The sequence below is a fragment of the Rattus norvegicus genome, chromosome 5 (assembly GCF_021556685.1).
Source record: "Rattus norvegicus strain SHRSP/BbbUtx chromosome 5, alternate assembly SHRSP_T2T, whole genome shotgun sequence".
NCBI classification, from domain to species: domain Eukaryota; kingdom Metazoa; phylum Chordata; class Mammalia; order Rodentia; family Muridae; genus Rattus; species Rattus norvegicus.
Genome location: NC_141538.1, coordinates 40,643,748 through 40,664,265, shown reverse-complemented (window position 1 = coordinate 40,664,265; position 20,518 = coordinate 40,643,748). Strand labels below are relative to the sequence as shown.

The 20,518-nt window shown below is 40.2% G+C and overlaps 1 protein-coding gene across 2 annotated transcripts in view; it reads right to left on the bottom strand.

Annotated features, from left to right (window-relative positions):
- Positions 1–1,957: 1,957 nt before the first annotated feature.
- Positions 1,958–20,518, bottom strand: part of Coq3 (coenzyme Q3 methyltransferase) — a 32,258-nt gene continuing 13,697 nt past the window's right edge. Inside the window, 6 exon segments of one of the 2 annotated variants that reach the window (NM_019187.3) lie at positions 1,958–3,563; positions 5,268–5,427; positions 13,218–13,460; positions 14,945–15,044; positions 16,319–16,468; positions 19,430–19,556. In NM_019187.3, the coding sequence (NP_062060.2) occupies positions 3,415–3,563; positions 5,268–5,427; positions 13,218–13,460; positions 14,945–15,044; positions 16,319–16,468; positions 19,430–19,556 (929 nt within the window). In that variant the 3' untranslated portion in view covers positions 1,958–3,414. 2 annotated transcript variants of the gene reach the window in all.

The following is a 20,518-nucleotide window of genomic DNA, read 5'->3' as shown; positions in this document are numbered from 1 at the left end:
GGGACTGAGCTGCATGTCTGCTACATATGTGTGGGGGTTAGGGGGGCGGTCCGGCCCGTGTATACTCTTTGATTGATGGTTCCATCTCTGAGTACACATTTCTTTCTTTTTTTCCTGAGCTGGGGACTGAACCCAGGGCCTTGCGCTTGCTAGGCAAGTGCTCTACCACTGAGCTAAATCCCCAACCCTTTTTCTTTCTTTTTTTTTTTTTTCGGAGTGAGTACACATTTCTTAATACCAACATTTTTTATTCCAGTGAGTAGAATAAAGTACCTTGATTTATTTTATTAAGAACATTGCTAAAATTCAGCTTATAAATAAGTATTGTGATGATGATGATGGTGGTGATGATGATGATGATGATGCAGGTTTTGTTTTGAAATAAGGTCACATATAATCCAGGCTGGCCTTGAATTATGTAATTACAAAGGCCTCTTGTGGTGGTTTGAATGGGAATGGTCCCCATGGACCATTCATATGTTTGAATGTTTGGTCATTAGGGACTATTTGACAAGTATTGTGAGGTGTGGCCTTGTTGGAGTAGGTGTGGCCTTGTTGGAGTAGGTGTGGCCTTGTTGGAGTAGGTGTGACCTTGTTGGAGTAGGTGTGGCCTTGTTGGAGTAGGTGTGGCCTTTATGGAGTAGGTGTGGCCTTGTTGGAGTAGGTGTAGCCTTGTTGAAGGAAATGTGTCACTGGGAGTGGGGCTTTGAGATTTCAACTACTAAGGCCAGGCCAGGTGTCTCTTCCTTCTGCCTTCTGATCCAGATGTAGAAATCTCAGCTACGATGTCTGCCAGTAAGACTCTATGCTCCCTCCTATGATGATAATAGCTAAGCCTCTGAAATTGTACACCAGCACCAATTAAACGTTTTCCTTAACTAGAGTTATTGTGGTCATGGTTTCTCTTCACAGCAATAGAATATTAAGACAACCCTGAAGTTCTAACCCTCCCGACTCCACAGCTGAAGTTTGGTATTACAAGTGTTGGCTACTACCCTTAACTCGGGATCACAGTTCACATGCGTGTGAGTGCACATCTGTACACGTGGGGCCAGAGAATAACTTGTGGGAGTCAGTTTTCTCCTGTCACCATGTGAGTCCCAAGGACCAGATTCAGGTGTCAGGAATGGCAGCAAGTGCTGCTGTGCTAGCTCACTGGCCCAGAATCAAAGAGTCAAACAGAGTAATGAAATTCATACTTTTTTCACCCTAATTGTGCAGAAGAAAATTTTCTCTCCTTTTCTTTCTTTATTTCCTTCCATTCTTGTTGTTGCTTTCATTTTAAAATAGGACTCTGCTGGAGAGCTGGCTCAGCAGTTAAGAACACTAGCTGACTGCTCGTCCACAGGACCCAGACATCCCAGCACCCACATGGCAGCTCACAGCTGTCTATAACTCTAGTTCCAGGGGATCTGTCACCCTCACACAGACATACATGCAGGAAAACCACCAAAGCAAATAAAATAAAAATAAATAAACCATTTTTTGAAATAGTTCTCACTGTGTATCTCTGGCTTCGGCACCCTGGAGCTCACTCTGGCCCTGAGCTTCTGCAATCCTGCATCCTGGGCTAACAGGTTATGCCATCCTTGGCTCTCTTCTAGTGATCCAAATTTCAGTTTTGTCCTTGTAAATGACACTAAGAACAAATGAAATGTTTTCCCAAACTGTTAGTATGTCTACAGTAAGCCTATGAACCTAAAAGTGAGAAGGGCTCTAAATTAGACACAAGCTGCAACACGAACCACATGCTTTCCACCTACATCACTCAGCAAACACCCCCTGTGGATGTCCTTGCTTAGCGTCTGGTCTTTGAGAAAAAGCCAGCTTCACATAGTTCTCTTTTAATTATATAAACAATAGCTGGAGGAAAGATTCTCGAAGCTGAAGTTTTAAATTAAAGTTACTATACTGACCATTTTTCTGTTGCTGTAATAAGCACCATGGCCAAGGCAACTCACAGAAGGAAGGGTTGATCTGAGGCTTACAGTTCCAGAGGTAAGGGAGTCCGTAACCATCATGGCAGGGAGCATGGCAACAGGCAGGCTGGCCTGGCACAGGGGCAGCTGCTGGGAGCTCACACCCAAATCCACAGGCAGAACGCAGAGATCATACTTGGAATGACATAAGTCTTGAAACCTCAAATCCCACCACCAGTGACACGCATCCAACAAGAGCATACCTCCCACTTGTTCCCATACAGTTCCACCAATTGAAGGTCAGGTAGTCAAACATACAGGCCTATGGACCCTTCTCATTCAAACTCACTGGTTATTTTTATTAATTTATGTGTAGGCTATTTTGCATGCATGTCTGTCTGTATATCACATGAGTGCCTGTAGAAGCCAGAAGATGGGGTCAGGTCCCCTGCAACTGGAGCTATAGACAGCTGTGGCCCATCATAGGGGTGCTGGGAATGAACTCCAAGTCCTTTGCTAGAGTGACCAGAGCTCTTAACTGCTGAGCTATTTCTCCTGTCCTGGACCATAAAATATTCAAAAGCCACATACAGAACCAAGTCCCATACACAAAACATTTCCTGAATTTCTTCTGTGTGTGGATTAAAGTCCACCGTATATTTAATAACCCATTTACTTGAGAATCCCATTTTTAAAGGATAAAGTGTGTTTTTTTAGACAGAGGAGAAAGTAGCTCACATCTGCTAAGGCGCTGTTAGCATTTGCTAGCTGCTGGGAAAGAGGCGATTTCCTTTAATGCTGTGACCGCTGGTGTATCAACCACACTCCAGGGTAGGCCCTATACTCAAGAGAAGTCGGTCAACACAAGGGCTCCCAACACAAGGGCTCGAGAGAGGGAAGGAGGGAAGGAGGGAGGAGGGAAGGAGAGAGGAGGGAGGGAGGGAGGGAGGGAGGGAGGGAGGGAGGAAGGGTGACAAGCCCTATTACCCTAGGTTTAAAATATATTTTATACTCCCAAGTATCAGTGATTAAAACCTACAGCTGTTTTTTTTTTTTTTTTATCAGTCAAGGGCATTGTATCTTTAACTAAAATAAAGGAATACCATAGACAGCAGAGAGTCCAGTTAAATAAGTAACAGCATATGTTTGTTTACACATGTGAGGAATGCCTGATATGTGAAATGAAGTGAACACACATGTTTCTACAGTAAAAGCCGAGAGACACAAACTCCTTAAGCACACTTGACACCTCACCAGAAAACTGCTCCGAGTATCTCTTAGGTGACACAGAAACTTTTCTCCATTGATTTAGATATTTTTATTGACCTTTTGTTCTTCAGAATCCCTCCCGAAAAGGAGTAAGATGTTTGGATTTGTAAACAACACAACTTCAAGCATATTTACTGCTGTCCTCAGAGCTTTCTCATTTTCTCTGCCCCTCGTGCACACTTGGGCTGCCGGAGACTTTGGCATGGGGTGCTTCTGCTTCCCCCTTTCAAGCAGACTCAGCAGGCTCCAGGTGTTCCTGAGCCCTGGCTCTCACAGCATGGGCTGCATAGTTAAGGCTGGTATTTTCAGTCCAATGCCAGTAACCTGAGAAAGGGTTATAGACCATTCCTGCCACAGTTTCAACTGACAGACCATCTGGGGGAAAAAAAAAGAAATCAAAAAACTTGGACTCAATCACCATTTACCATTCAGACCACAGGAATACACAGCCACTCTTCATGTTAACGAAAAGTTACCAACTTGATGAACAGAATGCTCTGCAGCCACGCCTGCTCGTGTAAACTGCAGGTGAGAACGCATACTCTAGAGCAAGCACTGGGTCAAACCCGAGCTCCCTCCCACTACTGTATGCTGTGCCTTTCTGAATGCCACAGAGAGATCATGTCTTCTGGAGCACTGAAATTAGAGGACATCTGTCTAAGGGAGCTCAGTGCTTAGAATTCTTGAGGTTCTCAACAAATGGTAGCACTTGAGAGTATCTGTCAACAAGAAAGTATCTGTCTCCATAAGGTATCAATTTTAGTTTGGATTCTCTTTTATTTGTTCAGACAGAGCTTCACCTTATTTAAGACTGACTTCATTTTATTTTTTATTAATTTATTTATTCACTTTACATCAGGTAGCAGCTCCCCTCCCTCCTCGCCTCCCAACCCTACCCTCACAAATCCCATTACCCACTCCTCTTCTCAGAGAAAGGAATATCCCCCACTTGGGTGCCACCTCACCCTAGGACATAGAAGACTGGCTTTATTTAATACAGGCTTTCTGCATAGCCCATGCTAGTCTTAAATACACTGTCCTTCTGGTACAGCCTTTTGAGTGTCGTGATTACAAGTATGCATCACTATGCTCAGCTCACAGATCCTTTAAAATATCTTTTTTTTTCTATTCTACTTTCAACAAAGTTACAGACATCTCTAAAAGCCACCACACTGTTCTGAACTGGCAGTTTTAAGGAAAATATTTTGCTGATGGACTGTTGTCAACGAAAGCATAGGAAATGGTGTATAAGTACTCAACAAGATCTCCAAAATGTCAAATGAGTGAACTAAGAAACGTCCCTTAACAGATCAATACACAAGTCATGTATTGAGTCAAAGCATGGTAAGACACCGTGTAGAGGACAGAAAGGAGCTTATGGGCCAGGAAAGAGTGAAGAAATGAGAAAATTACATGCACCCATGCTTAGATCATATTTGAAGGCAGGTGTGGGTACATACTCCAAAGCAGAGTCCTAGGTTCTGCCGTGGCAACTCTAGGTCATTTATGTAGGTACCAGACATACACAAGAAATGATTTGGAAGTTAAAAGTATCTCCGAGTGTAGAAGACTCAGGAAAAAATCATAAGATACACTGAAATAAGCAGAGCTCACCAGGAAAACTGAGCATGTGTAATATACCCTGACAGCATCCTTAAACAATGAAGACTAAATTATGCAAGAAAGGGTTTCGTGTTTACTGCTCAAGGCTAAGTGCAAGTCAGAGTACTTCATAACTACAGTTTCAAAGAGTTTAAGACATAGTTAAAGAAAAACTAGGGCTGGAGAGATGGCTCACTGGTTAAGAGCACTTCCAGAGGTCCTGAGTTCAATTTCTAGCAACCACATGGTGGCTCACAACCATCTGTAATGGGATCCAATGCCCTCTTCTGGTTTGTCTGAAGACAGTGACAGTGTACTCACTTACATGAAATAAATAAACAAATCTTAAAAAAAAGAATGAAAGAAAACCAACATCTGCAACCTGCTTAAATAAATTGTAGATTATGCAATTAGTCATTATACATGCACAACAGGTTCTGCTCGGCCTCAACAACTGAAAACCATTTTAATACTTACTTGGTTCCAAGATGCTTTCTAGCTTTTCAGGTGAAACAAACTTCTCCCACGTATGAGTGCCTTTTGGAACAATGCCTGCAATTTGCTCTGAGAAAACAATTCCCAAGACATAGGACAGCTGTGTTTTGTTCACTGTAGTAATGAATAAAGAGCCACCAGGCTAAAGGGAGGAAATGTATACACAAGTAAGACAGAGGAAGTGACGTATAAAAGTTAGGAGCAACTGTTAGGTACAGGCTTGCTTCTCCACTCTCCTGCTTTCTGAACGAATTAGGTGCAGTTAAGACACGTAAGTAGCTATAAAACATAATTTACCAAAATAGCATTTTTCTCTCTTGGGAAAATCTGTTATTACAGGCAATCTAATACAGACACAGTCACTAAATCTATACATCATGGATAGCTTTTAACTCAAAATTTTCTTATTGCTATTTATGTATATATGTGTCTATATATTTATTTGTGTACATACATGTATATATATATTCTTTTGTATGCTTTAAATACTTTATCTTGGTTGGTCTATGTCTACATTTATATTCTTTTTTCTTTTGTTGAAAGATGTTTTGCATATCTTTCTCTTTTCTTTCTTTTTATGATTATGATTATGATTATTTTGGTTTTTCAACACAAAAGTTTCACTGTGTAGCCCTGGCTGGCCTAGGACTCACTCTGTAGACCAGGGTGGCCTTACACTCAGAGAGATCTGCCTCTGCCTCCTGAACACTGGGATTAAAGGTGTGCACCACCCAGCTCAGACAACACATTCTTATTTACTGTTTTCCCACCACCCAGGTCCTCCACACCTCCCCTCCAATCTGGATCCACACCCTTTCTGTCTTTTGTTAAAAACAAAAGGGCATCTAAGGAGTAATGATAGAATAAAATAATAAAAAAAAAGCCCCAAATAATCAGAATATGCCAACAGACAAACAAGAAAAAGAGTCAAAGAAAAAGCACCAAAAACACATACAGGCACAGAGAAACATGTGTTTGCACGTACAGGAATCCCACAAAAACCCAACCTGGGAACCATAATATATACGCAAAGGACTTGTAAGGTTAAAAGAAAAAATGCCCTGAGACAGAGAACCTCTAAATGTGCCACTGAGGTGTTGGTTGGCTACTGAGGGGCATGGGGCCTACTCCTAAGAGTGTTTTGAAAGGGGGGGGGGGAGGAGGAGGAGGAGGAGGGAAGGAGGGAAGGAGGGAGGAAAAAGAAAGAGTGGTTTGTTTCCTCAGTGAGACTGACTCCCTTGGAGAAAACTAATTTTTCACTTGTAAGTGGCTCTCAGTTGGAGATGGCTTCCAGGTTATGAATGGGAGTGTGTGTCCACTTCTTTCAGCTCTAGGACCCCATTTGGTGCAGATCTATGCAGGGATGCAGGTCCTGTGCTCGATGCCAGTCTCTGTGAGTTCATACATGTGACACTTTGTTGTGCTTCACAACAATTCCTTGGTGTTCCCTTAACAACAATCTTCTGTGTTTTCTCTCAGAAGCTAAGCTGAATGTGCTTGGTACAGCATTCACCTGCACATCCTGTGCTAAGGAGCATTGCTAACAAGTACTCTGTGGCAAACATATTCATAAGGTTTAAGCATTTTTTTTGTTTTGAAGGAATCATGATAAATTCTTAGATGAAAGCAAATCATTTAGGGGAATATTTAGTCTGCCTGTGTAATGATAATATTTATATATCCTATATTTATTCTCAAAACAGCAAGGAAGATAATATCCCCCCTCCTCTTACCCAGTCTCAATAGCCTAATGAGGATAAAACATCACTCCAAAATCATCAACTCACACTCTCTCTCTCCCTCTCTCTCTCTCTCTCTCTCTCTGTGTGTGTGTGTGTGTGTGTGTGTGTGTGTGTGTGTATGTATTGATTGCAACAGATTGGTAGGTAGGTAGGTAGGTAGGTAGGTAGATATTGTGTGCATATAGTATGAAAAAGATGTATATTTTAAGTACCATTCTATATCCAAACTAACAAAGAATACCTAAATATTAGGGTATACATATCACTACATGTTATAGTTCCTCTCTATAAACTTTAGTATTTTAAATCTTACTAACAATCATTTATGAGTGTCCAATTTGTGGTAGTTTCACACTTAATGATGATCACAGTAAGCAATTGTTGTTAAACATTTGTTCTCCATTAAAACAACATTAGATTTCAGTTTAAAGTATCGGCATTTCTTATATGTGTCAATGAGCCTCCATTTAGACAATTTACACTAATATAAATGCAAACACTACTAAGGATTTTACTTGGGAAATAGGAAGTGAACCTAATAAATGCTATTTAAGATAAAGGTCTTTGAAGCTGTTAGATTTGGGCCGGTGAGATGGCTCAGAGGGTAAAGGCACCTGACAGGAAGCCTGATGTTCGGATAGGAGAGAATCAACCCCTCAAGAGGTCCTCTAGCTCAATGCACCATCTGTGGCATCAGCACACCCCATGCATAGGCACCCCCCACACACACACCCTGAATTGAGATGTATAAAAATGTCAAAGACAGAAGGTAAGTAAGGAGACAGCAATTATGTGCAATGCAGAAGTCTAGGATGATACATAATGGAAAAATAAAATCAGCGGAGAAACTGGCCAGCCTCAGCATGTTCTCCATGCAGCTACTAAGGCAATGCCACGGGTCATGTCTAGTCTTTAGGTATGTACCAGGGATGATACACGGGAAAAGGACATTGAAGAGGCAAGTGATGGGGGTGGGGCGCAGAACTGAAGTCTCTAAGTGCTTTCCAGGAATACAGTGAGAGGAAGTGTCCCTTTCAACTTGGGGCACCTAGTTTGACACATCTTAGTTTCTACCCATATGTGAGCTGTTAGTGTAAAGGAAAAACAGGTGAATGCAAAGCCCTTCTGTGTTTGCAATTCTTCCGTACACCTACAGTTATTTTAATAGAAAGCTTTCGGACTTGATCCAGCCAGGGAAGCAGGGAAGCTGCTGTAGATCCTCACCTCTCCTGTGCCTCCAGATCCAACCCCCAGTTCTGCAACAGACCACTCGCTTCTGTCTCCCTTCCCTCCCTAGGCCCATCTCCAGTGGGTCACACAGACTATCCCCTTATCTCCCTACCCCACTCTCTGTTTTACCTCAGCCTGCAATCCTAGCAGGCATCTCCTGGGAAGTTCGGCCAGCAAAGCAGGTAGGCCAACTGCAGACCTTCGCCTCTCCCTCCGTTCCTCAAAGTCTTCTTCCCCAGCCCTGTAGCATACTGCTGTGGTCTCACCTCACTCTCTATCCTGGGGGATCATCTGCTTTCCTCCTTTCTGTGAACACTATACCACACACACTCCTAACTCATTCCCATTTCTATGTGCCAGCTTCTGATATTTAGGAACGCATTTTACCTGGACCCAAGTGACCATACCTATTAGGATCCCAGAAGAATTTCCTACCAGGCAACACACAGCCACCACACTCGCCTGAGAAACAAACCAAGGGACAAAACCCCCACCCATCAAAGACAAGAACAGATATCAGTACCTAGAATTACAACCTTCCAATTCCACATACTTAGATGCCAGTGTGAAAACACAACCAATAGCATCCAGGACAATACGTATCTACCAGAGACCAGCAAGCCTAATTCAGAAGGCGATGAGTATTATAACATAACTGAAGCACAAGAAAAGACCTTAGGCTAGCCTGTATGGATATAACAGAGGACCACTAAGAGAAAATAAATACAACCCTTAGCACAATCTATGACAACACAAACAGTGAAAGGAAGTGCGTAAAACAATTCAAAACCTGAAATTGGAATTTGAGAAAGAAAAAAAAAAAAGACCAAATGGAACGAAATCTGGAAATGAAAGATTTAGGCACTCAAACAGGAACCACAGAGATAAGCCTCACCGAAACAATACAAGAGATGGAAGAGAGGACCTCATGCATTGAAAACACAATAGAAGAAATGTCTACCTACAAATCCAGTTCTACAAATGGTGCTAGAAGGAAAACACCAGCTTAAAGAGCCTAGCCACACCCAAGAAAACACAAAGTATAGATAATCCTAGGCTAGCAAATCAGAAGAAGGGAAACACACACACACACACACACACACACACACACACACACACACACACACACACACACGGACCACCGCTGACACCACAGCAACAATAACAGGAATCAGTAAAGCACTGCTCATTGATATCTCTCAGCTTCAATAGTCTCAATTCTCCAATAAGACACAGACTAACAGAATGGATGTAAAAACAGATCTATGCTTTGGCTGCATTTAAGAAACACACCTTAACATCAAAGTTAATATTTTAAGCAAATGAACCTAAAAGCAAGCTATTATTAACTTTTAATATGTTAATATTAAAATTATAATAGATAAGTTTATTTATATATAAAATATAAATATTAAATAATATTTAACAATATAGACTTTGAGCCAAAACTAACTAGAAGAGATAGGGAAGTATACTGCAAAGTAATCAAAGGAAAAAGCTACCAAGAGGTCTTAGCAATTCTTAACATCTATGTAGCAAACACAAGGCACCCAAGGTTGTTAAGGAAACACTACAACTTAAGTCACGTATTGACTCTCACACACTAATAGTGGGAGACTTTGATACCCCACGCTCACCAGTTGGCAGATTATCCAGACAGAACCTAAACAGAGAACTGCTGGAGTTAACAGGCATTATAAACCAAATGAACATAACAGAAATTTACAGAACATTTCATCCAAACACAAAAGAATACACCTTCTTCTCAGTATCTCATGAAACTTTCTCTAAAACTGACCATGTACCCAGATACAAATCAGGTCTCGACAGATACAATAAGATTGAACTAACACTCTGCACCCTATCTGACCATCACGGATTAAATCCGGCTATCAATAACAGAAACAACAGAAAACCCAGAAAACCGACAAACTCATGGGAACTGAACAGCCTACTACTGAATGAAAAAACAGGTCAAGACAGATCAAGAAAGAAGTTAGGCTGGGTGATGGTAATGCATGTGCTTAAGCCCAGAGCTCAGGAGTCAGAGGCAGGCAGACATCTGTGTTCAAGGCCAGCCTAGACTCCAGAGAGAGTTCTAGGACAACACAGAGAAATCCTATCGTGAAAAACCAACAGAGAGGAAGAAAGAGAAGGAGGGAGGAAGGAGAGAGAGAGGTGGGGGGGGATTAAAGATAAGAGCATAATAAAAAGCAACTCTAAGAGTTATAGCAGTAAGTGTCTATATAAAAATATTGGAGAGATGTATACTAAGAACTTCAGCACCCCTGAAAAAGAAAAAGAACAGAAAAAGAAATCACATCCAAAAAGGAGTTTTATCCATTTTCAGTGAATTCCAGAAAGCCTTCGATTTTTTTCTTATTATCTGTCTTTACCCATTTTCCTTCAGTTGTGGGCTGCTCGGTTTCCATGAGTTTGTAAGTATTGTGTTGACAACTCCTGATGGTAAGCTTGGAGACTTGGAGGAACACTCAACCATTGCTGGCAGGAGTATAAACTCATACGGCCACTATGGAAATCAGTGTGGCCGTTCCTCAGAAACTTGGAAATCCATCTACCTCACGACCCAGCTATACCCAAAGCATGCTTCATCCTCTCGTAGAGACACTTGCTTCATTGCTGTTCTACTGATAATAATAAGAAACTGGAAACAACCTAGATGTTATGGAACAGGAAAATTGATAAAGAAAATTTACACACTAGAATATTATTCAGCTGTTAAAAAGAATGAGATCAAAAAATTTGTAAGTAAATGGAAAATGGATGGAAAAACTATTCTGAGTGAAGTATCTCAGACCCAGAAAGACAAATATGGTATATAATTGCTTATTGTAGATATTAGCTCTATGTTATCATTCAGTCTATGAAAACCAAGCTACAATCCTTAGAAACAGTGTCCCTTATAGAAGGGACTAGTGGGAAATACACAGATCTCACTAGGAAAGGAAAACAGAATAGACAGATATGGATGGAAGGAGGAGCTAGAATGGGAAGAGCAATAGGTATTGAGGAGAGGGGAACAAAGGAAAGAAGACAGCTAAAATTAAGGGCAAACTGAGGGATAAAATGCAGTAGAAGCTACCTAAAATATATACATATAAAAGCAATCTAAATAAAATCACCAATTAATGGGGGAAGTCAGAGCCCCAAATGGACATCTTTTGTTGATTTGTTGGTCAGAGGTCCCATGAGACCCCTCCCAAACGACCCAGGCTGCTGCCAAGACTATAGGTTTCTCTCCACAAACTGACAGCCAGCAACACCCACACAACCTGTTGAAGATGTAGCAGTCCAGCTGGGGCCTTATAAAGTCTTCTCCCCTAAGAACCAGTGTCTTTGATACAGGAAAATACTTTGCATGAGACCAAAGAGGAATGCAAATACCAAACTAAGTAGCCACAAACACTTTGATCTACACAGTGTCCTGCATGCAACAAATACTAGGGTAATGGCAACACAGAGTTTAGAGGAGGAACCAACCGATATCTGATTTGACTTAAGGACCTCTCCACAAGATGGAAGCCATATACAACACTACTTTGGTGACCAAGAACCTGAGTCTAGATATCCCAGGGACCTATCGTAAAACCAAAACCAAAGGGGACGCAAACATACAAACAATCACAACAATGAAATTCCTCCTAATGACATTCTGTTGTACTCATAGATCAATGCCTTCCTCAGCCATCATCAGAGAGGCTTCCTCTCTCAGTAGGTAGGAACAAATACAGACACCCACAAGACATTACGTAAAAAGTGAGAGACTTTGAAACACTCAGCCCTAAATGTGATCAAATCCTTTCCCTGAGGGAAGCCTGAGGAAGAGGAGGCAGAAAGAGTATGAGATTCAGAGGGAATGGAAGACACCAGAATCAAATGGAGACAGCAGAGCCTCTGCACCAGGTCCTCTGTGTATACAGTATGGCTTTTCCAGTTAGCGTTTTTATGGGATTCTTGCATATGCAAACAAGTATGTTTCTAGTTCTTGTGTCTGCTCTTGTGCATTTTTTTATTTTGTTTGTTTTGACCAAGTCTGATGTGTTAGTTTTTTTTATTATTTTATCATATCATATCATATCATACCATTTCATAATTGTCCCTTAGAAGCCCATTTGCTTTCAGTAAAAGACAGAAAGGGAGTGGATCTAGAGGAGAGGGGAGGTGGAGAGGAAATGGGAGAGTAGAGAGAGGGAAACCATAATCAGGATATAGTATGTGAGAAAAAAATCTATTTTCAATAAATGGAAATAAAACTTTCTTTAAAATATATGAGCAGGGGCTAGAGACACTTAATCAATTACTCTGATTAAGAACACTGGCTGCTCTTCCAGAGACCCTAGGTTTGATTTCTAGCACCCACATAGTGCTCACCACCATATTTAACTCCAATCCAAGGGGATCCAAAAGCCCCTTCTGGCCTCTGAGGACAATGCAATCACGGTAAACAAGCATACATGAACGTAAACACTCACACACATATAATAAAAAATAAAGGAAGACAAATTTTAAAGAAATAGACATGGACCAAGGCTGGAGAGAGAGCTCAATGGTTAAGAGTGCACATTGCGCTTGCAAAAAGCACTCAAGTTCACTTCCCAATGCCCACACTTGGACGTCCACAACTTCCTGTAACTCCAGATCCAGGAGGGTCTGATAGCTCTAGCTTCTATAGCAATCAGCACTCACATACACATACCCATAATCATAATTTTATAATCTTTAAATAGGTCATAGATTACTGCAGCATTAAGGCCTCATCAATCTGGAAAGACCTGCTATTGAAGGCAACATAGGGGCAGAAAGTCATCTCTGGCTGAGTTACCAGGCCCTAATCATTCTTCCTCAGGCTGTCTCTCCTGGCCTGCTTGTTGAAGTAGCCCAGCACACTGCCTTGCTATGGATACACACTTTGAGAAGGAAACAAGAAGCCAGCTCTTACTTTCAATACTTGATAGCAGCACTGTATGAACATTTCAAGGTTGTTCACATGCTCGACAACTTCAGAAGCCACGACAGCATCAAAACACTCTGCATTCTCATTCAAGGTCTCCTCCAGGGAGCACACTCGGTACTGTATCCTCTTATCCAGGACTGGATCAAATGATTTATGGTGCTGTGCTATCTTAATGTTTTCAGCCACAGGATCGATTCCAACAACTGAAGCTCCCAGTCTCCCTAGAGGCTAATGGCATAAATACTGTTATGCTCAAGGAGAAAACAGAACACTTGTTAACAATAAAAAGTTTATCCAAATTAGTTATCCAATATCAAGTTGTCGGCCCTAAAAACATACACATTCAAGCAACACTAAACAAAACCATCAGGTTATATTCATATTACTCATTCTAATACATATGTGTAACAATAATAAAGTTTTTAAAGAGGCCATAGATCTGACATGGGAGGCATGAGTGGGTTAGAGGGAGAAGAGGGAAGGGAGAGAAATGATGTCAATATAGTATACATTCACAAAAATTTAAAATATTAATTTAATTAAAATTTTCCATAAGTAAAAACTGCTATTCGATGTTTCGAAATGGAGCATATAAAATACTAGAACTATAACAGAAAATATCTATCAAAGATTAAATTATGATGCGGAAGGTCCCGTGCTAATGAGGACTAGGAGACACAGCTGTAAGGCAGACACCTCCCTCCCAGGGACAATAAGCACACATCTAAGTACTCCAGAGCACCTAAAAGAACCGATCCCCACAAGCAGCAAAACTCTTGCAGGCTTTGAGATGTATAAAAGGATGGACTAAATGTATTTAATCTCATAGAAGCTGCCTGATTTCTTCAGATAGAAGACATCAAACAAAGCTATTTGAATGACCTATGCCCATTTATTATTAAAAACAAAACCCAAAAACTTCAGTAGAGTTTTATGAAATTTGTTTTTAATTTTGAAAGCAGACCTTTAAAAATTAGTACTGTTCACTAAAAATATTATTTGCTAAAAGGATAAATGAAACAGAAGCCCACTTCTCAATTTTTTTTTACCCCAAAAGACAAATTTTTGATCAAGACACATTAAACGCATGTATAAAATTCTTAAGCTATTAGAAGAATGAGTTGGAATTATTTTGAAATGCATTGTTTCTGTAAACATACTGACATGATCTACTTAATTATTATTTGAATTATTTTAATAATTTAGTTATTCTTTTTTTTTTTAAAGATTTTTATTTTTTATTTTATTTTATTTATGAGTACACTGTCACCGTCTTCAGACACCAGAAGAGGGCATCGGATCCCATTACAGATGGTTGTGAGCCACCATGTGGTTGCTGGGAATTGAACTCAGGACCTCTGGAAGAGCAGTCAGTGCTCTTAACCACTGAGCCATCTCTCCAGCCCCAGAATTTAGTTATTCTTACTAGCACTATTAGGCACATTAAGAAGTTCTCGTGTGGATGGCCTTATCTGGTATCAATGGGAGGAGAGGTCCTCCTTGGTCCCGTGAAGGCTCAATGCCCCAGTGTAGAGGAATGGGGCTGGGGGGGAGCATCCTCACAGAAGCAGGAGGAAGGGAAATGATGGGATAGGGGGTTTGTGGAGGGGAAATCAGAAAAGGGATAACATTTGAAGTGTAAATAAATAAAATATCCAAGAAAAAAATTCTCATGTGCACGAAAAATAGAAAAGGCTCTGTGAGGCACTTACTTCAGTTAATAACCCACCGCCACAGCCAACGTCGAGAATCTTCATCCCAGATAAAGGCTTTCCTGGATCATGATTAGTACTTGTTTTCAAAAGATTGTCTCTTTAAAATAAAAATTCACAATATATAAAAGCAGACAACTACTTTTGTTTTAATGCACACAGTCTTCAAAGAACTATTCACCTTCATCTAATTGAACTTTCTTATCTCACTGTTTTACTTCTAGACAGGAGCTTGTTAAAAGACTTAAATAGGCTTTGAGCTCCCGATCCCATTCTCAGACACCTGAGTTCTGGGTTCACGGGAGTGTGGCCACCATGCCTAGTCCAGAGTCCTCATTTAAAATAAATCATTGAAATCTTATAAACATATCTTTTACTTTCAGAATGAAACGATCTACTTAATTTGTACAGTTTCAATAATTGAAGTTCTGAAGTAACCCGGCAATAATCTATTATTGATCTAGTAATAATCTAAAGAAACTTTCAACCTAATGTAGTCAAATGTGTAGGATGATTATGCAGGTGAAGGCAGGTACAAGACAGAACATTGGATGAGAAGGAAGGATGGGCGGGAGAAAAGTTTTAGAGAGGAGGAGGAGACTGGAGTGAGGAGGAGAAGCAGCTGAGAGAACATGGAGGTGGATGTTAAGATTCCTCTCTGCACATTTACAGGTTGTTATGAATATTCTTAAGGGATGGATGTCTACAGGATTTTGTGTATCTAGATGAGCAAACTGTATGTTATCTAGGTGGGCAATTATATATTATCAATTGGATCAGAGGTTATTGTGTTGCGTGTTCTTTCATGTGGTGATTATACAAGTAGGTTTCAAAGGCTGGTAGAGCCCCATCAACGTCAGCTCTCAGGAGAGTCTGGTGAGCCAATCTGTCTCTGCAATGTTTCCTTTATCAGAACTGCCTAAAGGTCTAACTGACCTAATAGGGCCAAAAATATTTCAAGTTAAGTTGCAAAAGCAACCTGGGATTTTAGTACTCTTTCTACCAGTTAATGGCTTTAAAGAAGTTTTTTAAATTTTAAATTCTGCTTCTAGGTATGTGAACTTGAGCCCAGGGTGCCCTCGGAAACCAAGTTAGGATGTCAGATCCCCTGGAGCTGGAGTGGTTGTAAGCTGCCTGATGTGGTGAGGGGAACCAAGCCCGCTCTGAGTAGCAAGAGTTCTTAACTACTGAACCATCTCTCTACCCCAAAGCTAGTACTTTTAAATTATGATGAGAAATATCCCTAATTTCCAAAGCAATCCTAAAATGTAAAATTTTACATTTTACATGTAAGAAAAGCAAAAGAAAAGTGAATGCAAATTAGCCAAGTATGTGCTTTTAAGTTAAGTTTCAAAGGAGTTTCTGGACTGTTACCTAATGAACGGCACCCGTAGGTCATTCATAGAATGAAGAGGCGCAAACTTCCCTTGCTCATCCCACCATGAGTGAGCCAGGGCCTGGAAGGTTTTGACCTCCTTGCTGTCAACTGTTTGTGAAGTACTGTATAATTTCTTCCAAGAGGACCTAAGGGATAAAAACAAAGAACCAAGCACCATCATTGTTTTAAAACTGGGTTCCCAGAATATGTTATAGAAAAAGATTCTAATTTATTAGACTCTAAATATAGAGATGGCTCTATTTTGATCCTTTAAGATCACAATCAAGTGCTTATATATGTTCACAAGCTTTTGAAGACAAACTGTTGTTCTAGGTCACCTTCAATACAATAATAACAATAATAACAACAACAAGGACTATCACTCGTTGAGTACTTACTAAGTGCTGGGTACTAGCTAAGATGCATATTACTTTTGGACAACAATTATTACTTCATTTTGTGGCCGAGAAAAGAAAAAGTCAGAGCACTCGGGAAAAGTGGCTGAACACAAGCGATTCTACCATTCTGCCCTCTGCCCTCTGCCCTCTGCCCTCCATTTCCAGGGCTCTCTTCACACTCCACCATCTCCTCCCTGACTACGGTCTTCCTCTCCTAGGGAGTCTGCCAGCTCCATACATCACCACCTTCAAATCTGATTTCCATGATGAACTATAGAGAGATTATTCTGAGGTAAAAATCTCATTTTTCTCACATAAAATGCTTTCAAGGATTCTAGTGTCATTAGAGAAAAGACTAAAATCCTTGGCATGACAGAAAGCTGAGAATTATGGTGTCCCCAACTTCCTTCTTTCTCAACTCATTTCCTCCTGATCTTCCCCACTACTGCCTGCTATTGGCCACTCTTATTCTTTCCTTGCCCACCTTGTGTGTATTGTTTCTTCTGTCTGGACCATTTTCCCTACATCCCTTTCTTTCCTCTACTAATCACCTAAGTCTCTCACCCCTCAAATCTTATTTTAAATAAAATGTTATCTACAAAAATCTTCCTTGGTGCTCAAATGTAAGTTACATTCCCTTGTTCTAACTCCTACATCACTTTGTGCTTATTCACGGGTTGTACAGTCATCTGACATGTCTGTTACTCTCTAGAATACCTACTAAGAAGGAAAGGCATGGTCTGGCCTTGCATTTCATTTTATTCCCAGGTCTAGTACAGTTTCTAGAACATCGTTTCTTAGGAGACAATTGTCAAATAGATAATTTGAAGAAAAAGAATGAGAAAAAGCATATAATTTGTTTTCAGTCTCTTAATCTTACAGACACCAAACCCAGACACTATTACAGATGCCAAGAAGTGCTTGCTGACAGGAGCCTGGTATAGCTGTCTCCTGAGAGGCTCTGCCAGAGACTGACAAATACAGAGGCTCATGCTAGCAGCCAACCATTTAACTGAGAATGGGGTCCCCACTGGAGGAGTTGGAGAAAGGACTGAAGGAGCTGAAGGGGTTTGCAACCCCATCAGAAGAACAACAATATCAACCAACCAGATGCTCTAAAGCTCCCAGGGACAAAACCACCAACCAAAGAATATACAAGGATGGACCCATGACTCCAGCCACATATGTAACAGAGGATGGCCTTATCTGGCATCAAAGAAGGGAAGACACTTGTTCCTGTGAAGGCTTGATGCCCCAGTGTAGGGAAATGCCAGGACAGTGAGGTGGGGGTGGGTGGGTAGAGAAACACCCTCATAGAATCAGGGGGGAGGGGGAGGGGGAGGGGATAGGGGATTTGTGGAGAGAAAGCCAGGAAGGGGGAAAAGAGGATAACATTTGAAATGTAAATAAAGAAAATATCAAAAAAAAAAAAAAAAGAATGCAAAGCAGAAAAAAAAAAGAGAGAGAAGGGGAAGCAAAACAAAGCTATTTCTCTTAGGTACACTTAGAGAGCACATTCTGTAGTCATTACTCTTTTTTTAATTTAAATTCATGTGTCACGTGCCAGTGAGATGGTTCAGTGTGTGAAGGCGCTGCCACCAAACTTGACAAGCTGTTTTTGATCCTTGGGACCCATGTGGTTGAAAGAGATAGAATAGATGCCTGTGAGTTGTTCTGTGACCTCCACAAGGATGTCATGACAGCCAGGACTCACTTACACACACACACACACACACACACACACACACACACACACACACACACACACACACAGAGTAAACAAAGAAGCAAAAATCTGTAATTTTAAAAAATTTAAATTCAAGTATCACTTTTCTCTAATATTTTTTAGGAGTATGAGTGGAATTCCAAATAGGGATCCTTGGCCATGGTTAAGGCAAAACGTCATTAATCAGGACTAACTTACAAAAGATAACAAGCTGTAAGTAGCTGCTGTTTTGACGAAGCTGTTTACCTACAGCCAATCTCAAAGGTGCTCATTCATCAGACACAAGGGTGGTCCATATATGTGTGCACTGAGGAACTGGAAAGTATCTTTCATAAGATTAGAAACTACTTTGTAAAGTTAGACTGTAAACATGCAATTTGCTGACTTAGTCTTACTATCTAGCATCATATATCCATCGTAGCATGTTTGTGTTTGGTTTTATCACAAGGCAATTACGAAGAAGTAAAACCATCTCCACGTCTTTAATACAGCCTTTTCTCTTTTCTTTACTGATAGAAATAAGGATGATGATAATGAACTAAACATCTGAACCTATAAGCCAACCCCGATTTAATGTTGTCCTTTGTAAGAGCTGCCATGCGAGATGACTCTTCTCAGCAGGAGAAACTCTAACTAAGACAGGGTTATTAGGGAAGGCACACTCCAGGGTGGAAGTGGGCTGCTGAACTTGAAGGATATGTGTCTAATGCGCATTTAAAAATAAAAATTGTCTTTGAATTTCAATAAATAACATTCATGGCTATGCACTATATTTTCCTTCTAACTTTTAGGTAAACTTGAAGTTTTCCAAACCTAAAACTTATTACAAAATAATTATTAAAAAATATTTAAACAAGTAAAAGCGACTTAAACCAGACCATGTGAGCTTTAACATCCTGGCCAAGTTCATTAAACACAATCAAAACTAAACTGCCATTACATGTAATTATGTAAATCTCTACTAGAATAATAAACAGACTCACCTGTAAGTTTTTAGTCTGGTCAAACAGGAAAACGTTATCCTGTAAGATCTAAGCCACATGGTCCTGTGTCCACTAAATTCCCATGGCTTAATCTGTAGATTCCTAGTGAGCTGGTTCCCTGAGAAAGCTGAAAACAAAGGTTAAGTAGCCAGAGAAAAGCATGCAATTCCTACTATCAACATAGCTGAAGAATTGTTACATGGTATTCTTATGGTGTTTTGCAAATGATAAAAAAGGGGGTTCTTTGAGATAATAAAGGCATTAATTTGGGATTTAATTAAAAATAAAGGTTTTACTTTTTCCATCTAAAAATTAAAATTATCAAAATTAAGTAATGAATATGTAAAATCCATGTGGTGTGTGTGTGTGTGTGTGTGTGTGTGTGTGTGTGTGTGTGTGTGCGCGTGCGTGCGCGCGCGCAGGTTCCGGGGGAGAGCAGAAAAGAATGTTGGACCCCCTGGAGCTGGAATTACAGGCACTTTCAAGTCTTCTGACATGGGTCCTGGGAACCAAACCCTAGTCCTCTCCAAGACCAGCAAATGCTCTTAACCAATGAGCCATCTCTCCAGTCTGTACAACTAATGTTTATATCTGTACTAGGTTACATAGACAAAAAAGCCAAATATATTCAAAATAAACTATTTCATCTTTTATATTAAAATATCAATTTCTAGATTGTCAAAAGTAGTTCAGATTCTGTCAGTTCCATACTAGCTATCTGAAATGTTTTTTTAGATATTATTGTGTGTGTGTGTGTGTGTGTATTATTGGTAGATGGGCAGACAAATGGACATGTAATTATATTCTAAAATAAAAACTTATAGTCTGTATATTCAAATTTACATAGACCTACTTCATAGGTTATTCAAATTATTATGCAATTAACATTTAGATAACATTTCTTAGAGACAAAAATGACACTAATCATGACAAAAGGACAATCCACTAAAAAGAGCAATCCTAAATGTGTATGTACTAAACAGTACAATTTCAGAACAAATAAAGCAAATTAGACATGACTAAAACTAGACAAAACAAAGCCACAGCTATAGTAGAGGACCAACACTCACTCCTTAGTAAGTGGAACAG